This window comes from Peromyscus eremicus, chromosome 6 (assembly GCF_949786415.1).
Source record: "Peromyscus eremicus chromosome 6, PerEre_H2_v1, whole genome shotgun sequence".
In the NCBI taxonomy this organism is placed as follows: Eukaryota; Metazoa; Chordata; class Mammalia; order Rodentia; family Cricetidae; genus Peromyscus; species Peromyscus eremicus.
This window is the reverse complement of record NC_081421.1, coordinates 64,382,417-64,396,036: the sequence shown is the minus strand read 5'-3', so window position 1 is coordinate 64,396,036 and position 13,620 is coordinate 64,382,417. Positions and strand designations below refer to the sequence as shown.

Sequence of the window (13,620 nt, the reverse complement as noted above, 5' to 3'; positions counted from 1 at the left end):
TGCTGGGGTTAAAGACACATGACACCATGTCCGACCATTTGAGTGTCTAAACTGAACTTGAAGTTAGTGATCTGGCTAACTAGCTGGCCAGTAAGCCCAAGAGATGTTCCTATCTCTGCCTGGCTGGTGGGCCAGGACTCCAGATGATGTGCTGTGCTCAGCTTCTTATATGGGTGCTGGAGGCGGAACTCAAGTCACCGTGCTGGGTAAGCGCTCTACCATGAGTGACATCTCCCAACGCCCCCAGTCACATTGGGAACCCATCTTTATTTTATGTCTGCTTCCAATGTGTGTGCTTTATGTTAAATCCTGCTTTCAACCACAAAGACCTGATTCTCAACCCAGTCTGTATAGCCCTGTGGAGAAAGCACATTTGATTTAATAAAGTCAAGTCGGTCTGAGGGTGGAGGGACTGGTTCTTTATTTCAAAATGTCACTTGTTGATATTCAGTATCAAAACAGTTGCACTATGGGGTTCTTTCTCCCGACAGAGGAGAGTACAAATAAGCCAGTAAGCTGCAGCGTGTCCACCTGAGAGGCCTCGAAGAGACCGCCTGGACATGGCAATTGGGTGGGGACACTCGAAAGATCGGCACACCACTAGCCCACGGACTGCAACAATTCTCACAGCCAATGGGTTGACCAAGATAACCCAACCCCCCAAAAGCAAAATTTCAAAATAATATAAAATTTAAAAATTTTTACATGAGCTATTCAAGATTTCTCCAGCACTGACTGACACAGAGCACAATGAGATGGCACTTTTAGAGACAGCAGCTTCAGGAAAGGACAATGAGATGACTTTCGTGCAGCTACCTCAGTGGCACGGACAGCATTTTCCTTTGCTTTCTCCCTCGGGGCAGGTGAACACTAGGTGCTCACCTGACACTAAGGGGCAACATGATCCATTTTGTGAGCAGTCAGGAAAGGGGGGCAGCGGTGAGACAAGCTTGGTCTCAGGGCGGGGCTGCACAAAAGCACGTTTGCCTAATATGCACAAGGCCCTGGGTGGGGGGGTGCCTCAGACGTCTCACCGTCTTATTTGGTCACATCTGATGGAAAAAGTAAAGAATAAAAACAAGATTAAAGTTGTTCAAAGACATCAAAGCTGAAAACCTTCACAGCCCGGAAGAAGTTTTTGTTTTTTGGCTAACTTCCTAGAATCAATCCCCTGTCGTTTGGCTAGAACTTGGTACAGAGAACTGAGGTTTCCCACAGTGGAGCCTGCCTGGGCTCTGCTGGCCGTCAGCAAGGCAGGCCCAGTCCTGTGTTCCTCCTCTACGGAGACAGCAGTATCCATTAGGCCGAAATGTCACCTTCCAACAGGGAGAAGGAACTGGCTTGCTGCTCCAAGCTGTGGAAGTGCTTGGAATGTTACAAATGGTTGCTAAGACAAAGAGTAACCACAATGTGCATATCACAAGTGCCCTGAAGACACTTTGCATTGTGCTCACATTCCCTTAAATATTGTTTCCAAAGGTGCTCAGCCCCTCCAGCTGGAACTCTGGGAAGAGGCTGACACAGTTTTATGAAAAAGACATGGGGTGGGGGTTGGTGGCAGGAGGGGAAAGCAGCCTTCAGTTAAAAAGATCAGCCCTCAGTTTCAAGGTCAGCTTCAGGCAGGCTGGCCTCAGGCGGAGTCAGGGTCAGAGGGAGGAGCGGCCGCAGGGCAGGGACTGGGGGTGCTCTACATCTCATTCAGGTCCAGCAGGGTCTGGTCCAGCATCCTTTGTGTACAGAGGTGCTCCTCTTTGGTGCACTTCAGCTTATCTAGTGGGAACAGAGAGGAAGTACAGAAAGTCAGTTCCAAGTTCTCCCCATTCTGAGACTTGCTCCAGTCGCAAGGAAGCTATAGAAGCCAGCTATTTATTGCATCCCTGGGTTCTGTGGGGACTCTGGCACGCCTACTGAAGCAGAGGCATTCCTCTACTGCCTGGGGGAGGGAACTGGGGCCATTTCCTCTCCCTCCCACAGGCAACTGAGAGGCATTAAGCTTTCAGTCCTCAAAGGGATCACGTTGAAAGCACCAGGCACCCACTCTTACCTCTACCCACAGGTCAGTATCTACTTGAAATGTCACACTAGAGTGTGACCACGGCAGATAAGGACAAACATCAATACCTCAAGTAAAGTGCACAGGAAGATCCTCCTGTAGTAGGTACTTTCTCCAGAGTGTGTGTATGAGAGTGTGTGGGGGTGCGGGTGGGGTGTGGTGGAGGCAGGAGTCCTCAGGTTTAAGTCAAGAAGGATACTACCCAGACACATTCTTGGAAGCAAAGCCCCAGTGAGATTTCAGCAGAGGTACCAACAGAGCTGGCCCGACAGTGACTTACAACTAAATACAAAAGAAGCAAGAAGGAAAAGCATCAGGAAGAAAGCCAGTGGTAGAACCCCAAGCACTTAGTCTGCCTAGCCAGGAACCGTGGAGCTTCAGGGACGGGAGGGAAATTCTACACCAGGGATGGCAAACCAGACCCGTTTTCATACCGCACCCTTCTTTCCCATCCCTGGTTACCCAGTCAAAGGACCATCTCCGGGCCTGAAGACGAAGCAGCTACGACACCTTATCAAGTCAGTCTTTTTATTGTTAGAAAATATCCATGCAAAAGTGCAAACCCTACAGTCGGTGCCCAGGGGAGAAGGCTGCAGCTAGCGTTCCCCAAGTTCCCCCATTCAATCTCCCAGACCCTTCCTTCATTACCCACAATCTCTCCTACAAACAGAAATAGCCACTGCAACTTCATGGGGGCTGCCAGGAAACCAACAGCCCTCTAACTGCCCTCATTGAAAAGTAACTTGCTTAGGGCAAAACAGTAACTTCTGAAAAGCCAATCAGCTTTTTGCTGGGGTCCAGGTCAGTGGTGTGGGTTACTGGGCTCAGGGAGCCCTGCCCATCAGTCACACAGATCATGCAGCGTTAGCTTCAGCTCATTAGAAAGCAGGCGGTTTCGCTCAAGTTGGCTGTAGAGACGCTCTGCAGCAGCAACAGAGAAGAGGGGAAGAGGAAAGGAGAAACAGGAGGAGAGAGAGAAAAGGGGAGGTTAGTAGAAGGCAGAGGCACACGTGTCTTTCAACTAGCTGGCCTATGTAACATGCACCGTGCTGCGGAGAGTACCGGGACTCAGGGCAGGAAGTCAGCCGGTTGGTGGAAAGACCAACAGAGGGACACAGTGAGAGTATCAGCTGCAGGACTGTTCTGAATGTGAAAACACACTTCCTTCACAGTAGTTGTACCCTGGGCTGAGACAGTCACAAGGCAGATACAGCGGGCTTAAAGAGAGCCATTCAGCCATGAGGAAAAACCAAAGAGAGCAGCTCAACTTTCCCCCCATAAAAGGACTCAATAGGACGCCATGCGTAACTGTTTCACCCACTCAATCTCTCACTTGCAAATGCTTCTTTCTGTGGTGTTGTCTAAGAGACACATCCTAAAGTCCTCACCAACTCACATTCAGGTTCCCCTCTTATGGAAGAAAATCCACCTATTAGGGTCAGCAGTATATCCAGCAGCCAAAAGGATGTAAGCCAATTTTAACTATTATGGGGGGCAGAAAGACGGCTCAGAGGTTTAGAGCACTGGCTACTCTTCCAAAGGACCTGGGTTCAATTCCCAGCACCCACAAGGCAGCTCATAACCACCTGGGACTCCAGTTCCAGGTAATCCAATGCCCTCTTCTGACCTCTGCAGGGACCAGGCATGCGTGTGGTGCACACACATACAGACAGGCAAAATACCCACACAAAATAATCAAACACAATAAATTTAAAGAATAATTATGTTATTTCCTTGCCAAGAGTGGTCACAGATTCTAATTCAGGCCAGTGAGAAGAAGGGGAGTGTAGGCGCAGAAGAAAATCTCAGCTTTCTCTCTGGCTTTGGATAGAAATGGGATGTCCAGGGCTAGGCACTTCAATCTTAAGAGAATCAAAGAAACTCTAGTTTTCATAGGCTACACTACTCATCAGTGGCAAGACTCCTGAGGCATAAAAAGAATCTCATGCTGATTTTTTTATCTTATGACCCAAAACATTACTTAGGTGAGCACTTAACCGAGCTCAGGCCCACTGCCTTTAGCTGGGCTTTCTAGCCAAGGACATAGGAGTTTGCTGTTGTTCTGGCTCGCTGGCTTATTTCAAACTTGACCTTGCAGCTGTGGCCGCCCAAATGACGGGAACAGGTGTGTACGGCCCCACCTAGCTGTAGACCCACCTTAAACACAGAGGTAACAAAAGTCTGGGGATAGGAAAGCTAAATTATTCTTGGTCCACCCCTACTATCAGCCTCTGAAGTTCAGGTTGCTTTTTTATTTTTCTGAGACAGTCTCACTATGTAGCTCTGGCTGGACTGGAACTCACCATGTAGACCAGGCTGGCCTCGAGTTCACAAAGATCTGCCTGCCTCTGCCTCCCCAGTGTTGGGACTAAAGGTGTGCGCCACCATGCCTGGCTCAGAAGTTCAAGTTTTAAGTTCAAGTTCAACTTCCTGTTTCAATATGAGAGGTCTTACTTTAGATGCAGGCCTTGCCCTCTCACTGGGACTGATTAGAGGGACAAACCACCCAGCTAAGGCAGTGATTCTTGGAAAGGGGCACCGCCCCTCCCCTCTCCCAGGAAATGTGGAAGTCTGTACAGGTGTGTTTCAGGGGGTCTGCTTTTCTAAGACAACACATCTCAGGCTGGCTTCAAACTGGTGCAGTCCTCCTCCCTCTGCCTTCCAAGTGCTTTAATTACAGACGCGTGCCTCTACGCCTAGCTACAGATAGGTTTTGACTGTCACAGTGATCAGAAGGTTCTATCGATAAGTACTGGCCCGAGAGCAGCAATATGCTAACGTGCAGAAACTTTTTGTATACCATTACCCTTACACGACAGAACAGAAGTGGTCAATAAGTTCCAAGAGCCTTGGTGCTGGGCCTGTCTTATTCAGGAGACATGCCCAAAAAATAGGAGGCCCTCCAATTCAGCTCGCATCTTTCAAGCTGTTTTATTAGGGATATTCCCCATCCATATCCACCTTCATTTGATTCCCACACCGGTCTTGGGAAAGAAAGGTAGTCCCTACAAGTCGTCCTCTGACTTCCATATCCCCATGTGCATATAGGTCATGTCAGGCATGCAGCGCCCACACTCACACAACACATCATTCAAAAACAATCCCAAGGAGCTGTAGTGTTATTCATATGAAAGAAGCCCCACTGCTGGGTGACAGGGCTCCAAGCACATTTGTTCCTCACCTCAACAACGGCAGCAAGGGAAGAATAAACTCACTCATCACCGCCTAAGGGGCCAAGTTCTTGCTTGGCCCTGTACAGTGAGTACACACAAGAACCAGGCTGGCTGCCATGAAGACACGGGAATTCAATAGAAAGCAACTGACCCAGCACTACAGTGTTTCACACTGCACGAAGACACCCGCACTTTTCTTGTAGAAAGAGACCAACAATGGGGTAAAGTAGAAACCACCAGAAAGACAAAAAAGAGAAGTTCTTTTTCTCAGTCTCCCACTATTCTTAGCTCATTCTGTTTTCTAAATGATGCTAGGAGTTGATTCTAGGACCCTGCACATACACTAGGCAAACAATATACCATTCAGCTATATATAGCCCCAGCCTGCTTTTAACTTATTTTGAGGCAGGGTCTCACTAAATTCTCAGCCTGGTCTTCCAACTCCTGCCCAATACTAAATGTCTATAACTGTCCTGAGCAAGTCTTGTGGGATTACTTAAATTTAAATGAATTTTATTCTGTTAAAAATAAATAAAACCACCAGATGGCACTGGCACACACTTTTAATCCTAGCACTCGGGAGGCAGAGGCAAGAGGATCTCTATGAGTTTGAGGCCCTTCTGGTCTACAGAGCGAGTTTCAGGACAGACACCAAAGCTATACAGAGAAACTGTCTCGAAAAACAAACAAAACTGGAATTCTAGCCTCACCACAAGACATGTTTAACAGCCACAGAAGCAAGTGACTATTATACTGGAGATCAGTGCCCAAATTCTACTGGGTACAACCACTTTAAAGTGTATTTATTACTTTTCTTTATTGATGTGCTCTCCTGTCTTAAATGTTATCTCCCTCCCCTTGACCGCAATGCTCAAAGCATACCCTCAAATCACTAAAGCGGTGAATGCCCATCGTAGTTACTGTCCTTCTCAGTCTATCTGCCGAAGCTGAGAACCATCAGCCCTAAGCCATCACTCTCCTTCCGTCTACCCCTCCAAAGAAGTAGTCCATTTGGCTTCCTGCCCAACTAAGTCTCAGTCTGTCTCTGTGTGTGTGTGTGTGTGTGTGGGGTTGAGACAGGGTTTCTCTGTGTAGCCCTGGCTGTCCTGGAACTTGCTCTATAGACTGGCCAAGACTTTTCCTTTATTTAACCCTTTTCACATACGGAATGGAGTTGTTGATTTTGTTGTTTTCTGTTTTTGTTTTGTTTTTGTGAGACAGGGTCTCTCCATGTAGCCCTGGCTGACCTTGAACTCACGGAGATTGGCCTGCCTCTGCACCAGTGCTGAGAATAAAGATGTGCGTGCGCCACCATGACTGGTACCTGCAGATGTTCTTTATGGTTCTAAGGTGTTTGTGTTCAATTGCTTGCAATCCCTCTGGATCCCAGAATTTCTTCTATCAACTCCTCCCCTTCCAGCCTCAGGATCTTGCTCTTACCTGCACACCTATTTCTCAGACACACGCTTCTCTCGCTCCCCAAATCCCGCTCTACAGCTTTAACACTATCACTTTTTTGGTGTCAAACCCAGTAACTGAACTTGACTTCTACACACTTAGTTGTCTGTCAGGCCCTTGTGTCCGTCTTACCGGGCACAGCTGTACGTGCCTGTAACCCAGCACTCTGGAGGCTGAGGTGAGAGAACTGTAGACTCTCGGGTTAGCCTGGGCTACAAAGTTGAGACTAGCTCAGAAAACTAAAACAGTTGAATGAAAGGTCCACTTTCAGTGCTGCCTTCCCACTACACTAGCCTAGCACAAGCCCCAGTCACTCTCCAGAAATTGGCAGACTAACCTAGTATTTCCCAAAGCATGGCCTAATCATGGCTGGTGGTGTGTGCACTCAGAGTACACGTTTGTGAACTTGAAAGCATTTTGAAAGTGAGTGAATTTGGAGAACAAAGGTAACAACAGGACAACATGACAGCTAGCATAGAAAATGGTATGCACATGTCTGCAACTTGGGGTCAGCACATTCTGCTAATGTGTTCTCATTCCAATACACACACACATAATATACACACACAAATATACTATTTTTTAATTGGAAAAAAGTTATTGTTTTTGATTTTTAAAACAGAATCTCATTATACTGGCTGACCCAGAACTCAATATGTAGACTGGCCTGGCCTTAAGAGATCCATCTGCTGGGATTAAAGGTATATACCACCACACCCCACCTTGTTTATTTTTTATTGGGGTCTTGTTATACAGAATTTGGTGTGGTCTTGAATTTTTTTTTTTAATTAAACTTATTTTATGTGCACTGGTGTTTTGCCTGTATCCATGTCTGTGTGAGGGTGTCAGATCTGGGAGATGCGGACAGTTGTGAGCTGCCATGCAGGTCCTCTGGAAGAGCAGTCAGAGGACTTTTTGTTTTTCAGAGATAGGGTTTCTAGAGTTTCTCTGTGTAGCCTTGGTTGTCCTGGAACTCATTCTGTAGACCAGGTTGGTCTTGAACTCACAGCGACCTACCTCCCAGGTGCTGGGATCACAGGCTTGCCCACCATGCCCAGATGCAACCATCTTTTCTTAGCTATCAGATGAACTCGTCTTAGGAGGGAGGTGTTCACATCATAGCACATACTTCTGTACTACAGTGGCATTTCCATCACTTATCAAACACCAACGAAGCTTCCCAGCAGGACTTTTAAGAACTGTTCTGTCTCCCAAATTTACCTTTGCAGCTATTATCTTTTCCTAGCTGTGGGGTTTTTTTAACCTTGTTTTTGCTCATCAGAAGCCAATCCTGACTGAGGCTGGTGATGAATTTCAGTGGTAAAGGCTCTGTGTTCAGAATTCTCTATCACCAAAACAAAATGAACAAATCCATTCTAAACCTGGTATAGTGGTGATACATGTCTTGGGAGGCCAGAGGCAGGACTGCCATGATCTCAAGAACAGCTTGGGTACACACTGAGTTCTAGGACAGCCCGGGCTAGTGCAAAACTGTCTCAAAACAGAGCTCAAAAATTCCAATTTGAGAGCCATCATGGAGTCAGTGCCCTCCCACTTAGCCCCCCAAAGTTTACTATCTGCAGCTCACCCAGCAGCTTTTGACTTTGGGCTTGTCCTTTCTTCTTAGAAGATTCAGAGCAACCTGAGCATGCAGGCGGTTCCTCACCTGTATTCATCTATCTGAACAGGGTATCTATCTAGATGTCAGCACCTGCTAAATAAGCCCACCTCTACCTCGGTCTCAAAGGCTGTGTGGCAGGAAGAGACAGTCCAGGTAAAGGAGTCTGACCGAGATTAGGGAACACTTCCCTACTAGCTATAGCCTTTCTCTCTCTTCCTTCCCTTCTTTCTTTCTCTGTGGTTCTGGGGTTTAAACTCAGAGCCTTGTGCACAGTAGGTGAGTGTTCTCCAACTGTGCCACATCCATAGCCCTGGACACGGAGAAGAAAAAGCAAGTTTCAAATACATACTCTGATAAGAAACTGAAATACTATGCAGCATTTAGCTGTACAAACTGGAACACTTCTGAAATGCTGATATTCAATTCTACAATATATACCCAGAAGAATTTCACTAGTAGAAATTTAATAGTAAGTCATTACCCGCATGTGTACATGACTGGTTGTTTTCATTTTTTCCAATCATCTACCGTGTGTCTCAATGATATCCCATTAAAAAACAAAGTTGAACAAATGGTAGCAGCCTCAAATAAGTGAGAAAGGTTTAAAGACGAAAGCACATCTACTGAGAATTCAAGCCATTATGTTACATGTTTTTCTGTGACTTAGGATGATAGAATTATTTAACTGTAAGGATGGATCACACAGGCCCAGTGTGCTCTAAGGATGTAATGTCTGACTCTCTGGCAAAAGGGTAGCATATTAGGAAATGATTCAATGGTCTGTTGACCTTACTATATGGGAAAGGGCCAAAGGGAAGGAAAATGCTCCACGTAGACTATTGAAGAACTTAGAAATAACACTAACTTCCTACCATGAGGAGCCTTTACCCGTTCACCACTCTGACAAGACTCCAATCAGCAAGTTCAAATGTCAAGAAAACACACACACACAAAAGTAGCTTTGATTATACATGAATCAGAAGGGGACAGCCTAACACGGCCGTCCCCACATCACACCGGCAAGGCTCCGTCTTAACAGCTTTGTCAATAACAAAGGCAGGAGGACATGAGGCTTCTGGCAGCTTAACATTTTAATCTGGGATGGGGGTGAAAGCAAATATGTAAATTGCTTTGTTTCCCCCAAGCCCCAGCCCTAAGGCTTTGGGAACCAGCCAGGCTGACCCAAATGGAATCCAGAGCGAGTGGGGTGTTGGGTTCCCCAAGGAAAGGGGGTAGATCCAGAACAGAGCAGAAACGGTGACAGTTTATCTGTATGGAAAAGGACACTCCGGGTGAGAAGGGCTGGCTCAACTGAGGCAGCAGCTTGGGAGAAGGGAAAGGGGAAAGAGCGGGAGAGCCAGACACTTCAGGTACAACACTCAGCCACTTCCGGGTTAGTGGGCAGAAGACGCAGATTAGCATTAGGAATCAAGTAAGTCCCCCAAAACTTTTGGTGCTGTTCACTGGTTGGCTTGCTTAGGGACTCCACTCAATTCTTAAACTGGCTGCTTCTCATCACAGAAATCTCCCATTAGCTTTCATTTCAGGGCACAAATAAAGATTTGTGTTCACGTGTTCTTGTTTTTTGAGATAGGGTCTCTCTATGTAACTTTGGCTGTCTTGGAACTCACTATGTAGACCAGGTTATCCTGGAACTCAAGAGATCACCTAGGCCAGGATTAAAGGTACGCACCACCACGTCCGTTTTGTGTTTTACTTTTGAGACCCTGTCTTGCCTTGCAGCATTAGCTGGCCTTGAACCTGCATCAATCCTTCTGCCTTAGCATAGACTGCAAGGATTACAGCTGTGTGCCACCACACCCAGCACTGAGTAACCAGAGTGAAAACCCAGTGCAAAGGAGAGCTGGGCGCATGGCACTTGGCTGTAATCTTAGTGGCTGATGCTAAGTCAGAAGGATCTGGAGTTTGGGGTCAACATGGCTTACAGAATTAGACCCTGATAGAACTAGATGGGAGAGTAAGAGAGAACACAAATTATATCCAAGATTAAACATCTCCCCAGGTTCTGCCAAACAAATAACCAGCACCAACGTTGGGTGAAGGCTGTGAGTCAAGGACAAAACCCAAGCGCACTCCACGCAGCCTGCACCCTCACCCACAAGCCAGGAACCCAACCCCACACTGCTGCCTGATAGTTACATAGAGGTCATGTCATTGAGGGCGTGGTCCAGCTCGTCGCTAATGGCCTTGTACTTCAGTTTCTGGGCATAGAGCTCGTCTGGACAGGCACAGGAACCACGGGGATGATGGGGGGATAAAGTGAAAGGTATCAGAAGCAGATGAAGAGAGGGAATCATTAGAAAATAGGAAAAATGTGGTTGTGGGTCTAAAACCAGGAAGGAAAAAGACAAAAACAAAACTATTCTGGCAGCAGTGAATGGCCGTTTTCAATCAACTTTCCCCCATGGCCACAGACCTTCCTGATGTCTCTAAGCCAATGCAGCAAGAACTGAGAACCTGAGCACCTGGCAGCTACCTCAGGCACCCAGGGACACTACTCCCACCCAATTCCGAACCAGGGGTAACACTTAAGGAAGACAGGAAAGGGAGAAAGCTCATATGCACTGGGGACACTTCTCTGCTTTCTCAATGGGATCATTACTCATGGGCTCTACAGGATGCCTCCCCAAGGCCTTCCAAAGAACAGCCAGTTACCAAGAACATATCCAGGGAGCTCTCAAAGACTTGTTTCCTTGTTAAGGTGGATGGGCACAGCTGCCGAACCTCAAGAAGCAGCAGCCCTGACACTATGCAGCTCTGAGACTGCTTATTATCTCCTGGAGAAGTGTCATACAACTTAAGTGATAAAAAGAACTACCTAGAGTGGCCACAGGGTCACACACAAGACTTCACTATCCTAAAAAAATCATGGCTTCCATTTCAACTCAGACTCAAGATTTAAGATTACTAAATTGGAGATAAATACAGTCCTTACATCTTTTCAAAGGAAAGACGGCAGATTTCAGAAGTAAGTAGTCTTATTAGAGGAAAAGATTAAAAATCCAACTCTAGGGTATGACATACCTAGAGCCAAGGCCTAGCTACTATAGCATAGGACAGGACACATATATTCCAAGTCACTACCAAATCCCTCTGATGAACAGAGAAAAGGCTCAAGATTAACGGGCCAGGCCTTCCTCTCTCAATGCCTCCCATGCTCCATACCTTCCAAGTCATCAATGGTCTTCTCCAGTTTGGCTACCGATCTTTCAGCAAACTCGGCACGGGTCTCTGCCTGAGGAAAACAGAAATCCAATCAGAATGAAAGATGGTCATTTCTTCCCCTCATACTTGTAGGCCATTGAGAACCAAGGCCAGCAAGGCTAATTATTATTAAAATGGTAATGCCGTCTATCTTTCCTCAGCTCACCTCCTTAAGTTTATCAGTAAGAATCTTTATTTCCTCTTCATACTTGTCTTCTTTTTGAGAGTACTGTGAAGAGAAGTAGATACAAATGTCAGAGTAGAAAGGGTCTCACAGAAAACAGCCACGTTAAGTCTTACATGGTTCATAGACATTCCCCTAGATTTGATGTCGATTTAATGGTCCAGGACGAAAATCAAGGACCAGTATTTGACAATGGGTCTCAAGACCCAACCATTTCCAGGACCTTTTTTGTTTTTGTTAACAGACCTAAACTTTGATCTTATTCCTATCTATCATCCCAAAGTGTTTTGCCTTTCTCCAACTTAACCAGCAGGAATCCACAGGTAAAACTTTCCCTCTTGGTGGTAAATGGCGATCATCTGTCTTGACCGCTACCAGGTAGGTCTTGAGAGCTGGTGCTCTGCTGACCCCATCTGACTGCTTGCAAGTCCACACAGTACTATCTAGGTAACTGCCCGTCTAGCACAGCACTATCAGCTGGAGGAGCACATGACCCCAGGCACTGGAGAGCACCCAGATATCTGAGCCTAAGCCCTGGAGGTAGATCAGAATTAGCACTAACCCTACAATCTGGATGGACGGAGGCGGGGAGAAGAGGACACTGCACTGGGTTATGAGGAGTAGGTGTGTCTAGTCTTTCATTAAGGGCAGGGCTGGGCCCAGGCCCCAGAGCCTGCCATCTTTACAAACCAGCCCTACCTTCTCCGCCTGAGCCTCAAGAGACTTGAGGTTGTTGGTGACATTCTTCAGCTCCTCCTCCAGCTCAGAACACTTACTGTGAATGTGTTAAATACCGCAGAAAGGAAAGGGGAAGAGGAAGAAATATAAAAAAAAAAAAAAGAGAGAGAGAGAGACACACAGATGTGAATTGAACCTATGTGTAGAGAGAGTTGGACTGCACATCAGGGAAGAAAAGTTTCTGGGTAACCTGAGCAAGCATCAACCCTCCTCCCTCTACCGTGGAACACGGATGCCAGGAGCTGGACCTCCTGTGCTCAGGATGTTTGGCTCTAATAAAGAAAGAACACTTGAGAGAAATCACTCACTACCAGGAACAAGTTACAACTGCTACTTGGGTGTGGCGGTGGGGACGGATGCCCAACCCAAACGACCCCCCAAATCACCCAAGGGAGGCAGAGACCCTTCGGGGGATGCAGTGAAGCAACTAGGAAAGAAGAGATGAGAGATGCCAAGTGGAAAGGAATGGAGCATTCCATGGAGAGATGAGAGAGCACTCAACACGTCAACTGGTGGAGGGGAGGCAGCTGCTGCAAAACAAAACCGAACTCAGAACCAGAGCACACACACGGAACCTCGCCGTGGGCTTAATGGTTAGTACCTTTTCTTCAGCAGCACTCAGACACTTCAGATTCTGGTCCATCAGTCTGATCTGCTCATCCATCTCTCGGCAACGGCTGTTAGTGACAGTCACGGGAATGGCACAAGCCAGGTCGTGGGGAAAAGGTTAAAAAAGGAACAGCAAGAAAACAAGCCGCAAAATGGGGTGGGGGTGGGGAGGTAAAAATAAACAAACAAATGGGAAGAAAACATCACCATGGTCATGATATGTCATGTCTGGAGCGGGGGGATGCAAGGCAAGCACGAACATAGACTCATCCATGCTGACTTTGTTACACAAGGCCAAGCCAGCACCAACGGGCAGCAGGTGATTTCTCTAAAGCCTTTGCTCTCAAGTTCCCAGGCAGATTGGCAACGTAGTAATAACAGAGACTAGGTCTGAAGTCGGTATGGCCCAAGGAGGAAAAGATTCCAGGCGGAAGGACCCAACAGGATCTTCCCACCAGCTGTATGCCATATTAGTCTCGCCCTTCCCTTAATTTGAGAATCTTCCCAAGAATAAGCAAGCCTTGTTACCTGTTACTAGTCAAGAGAAAGCCCAAAGCCA

At 46.9% G+C, this 13,620-nt stretch overlaps 1 protein-coding gene across 15 annotated transcripts in view; it reads right to left on the bottom strand.

Moving 5' to 3' along the window:
* Positions 1 to 398: 398 nt before the first annotated feature.
* Tpm3 (tropomyosin 3) overlaps positions 399 to 13,620 on the bottom strand; it is a 28,430-nt gene continuing 15,208 nt past the window's right edge. For 5 of the 15 annotated variants that reach the window (XM_059265729.1, XM_059265736.1, XM_059265745.1 and 2 more), the window contains 4 exons: positions 13,054 to 13,129; positions 11,697 to 11,759; positions 11,492 to 11,561; positions 399 to 1,770 (listed from right to left, as the gene is read on the bottom strand). In XM_059265729.1, the coding sequence (XP_059121712.1) occupies positions 1,688 to 1,770; positions 11,492 to 11,561; positions 11,697 to 11,759; positions 13,054 to 13,129 (292 nt within the window). In that variant the 3' untranslated portion in view covers positions 399 to 1,687. Of the gene's footprint in view, positions 1,771 to 2,814; positions 2,975 to 7,602; positions 10,545 to 11,491; positions 11,562 to 11,696; positions 11,760 to 12,413; positions 12,490 to 13,053; positions 13,130 to 13,620 lie in introns of those variants that run through there. The other 10 variants (XM_059265731.1, XM_059265738.1, XM_059265735.1 and 7 more) reach the window with 6 other exon arrangements.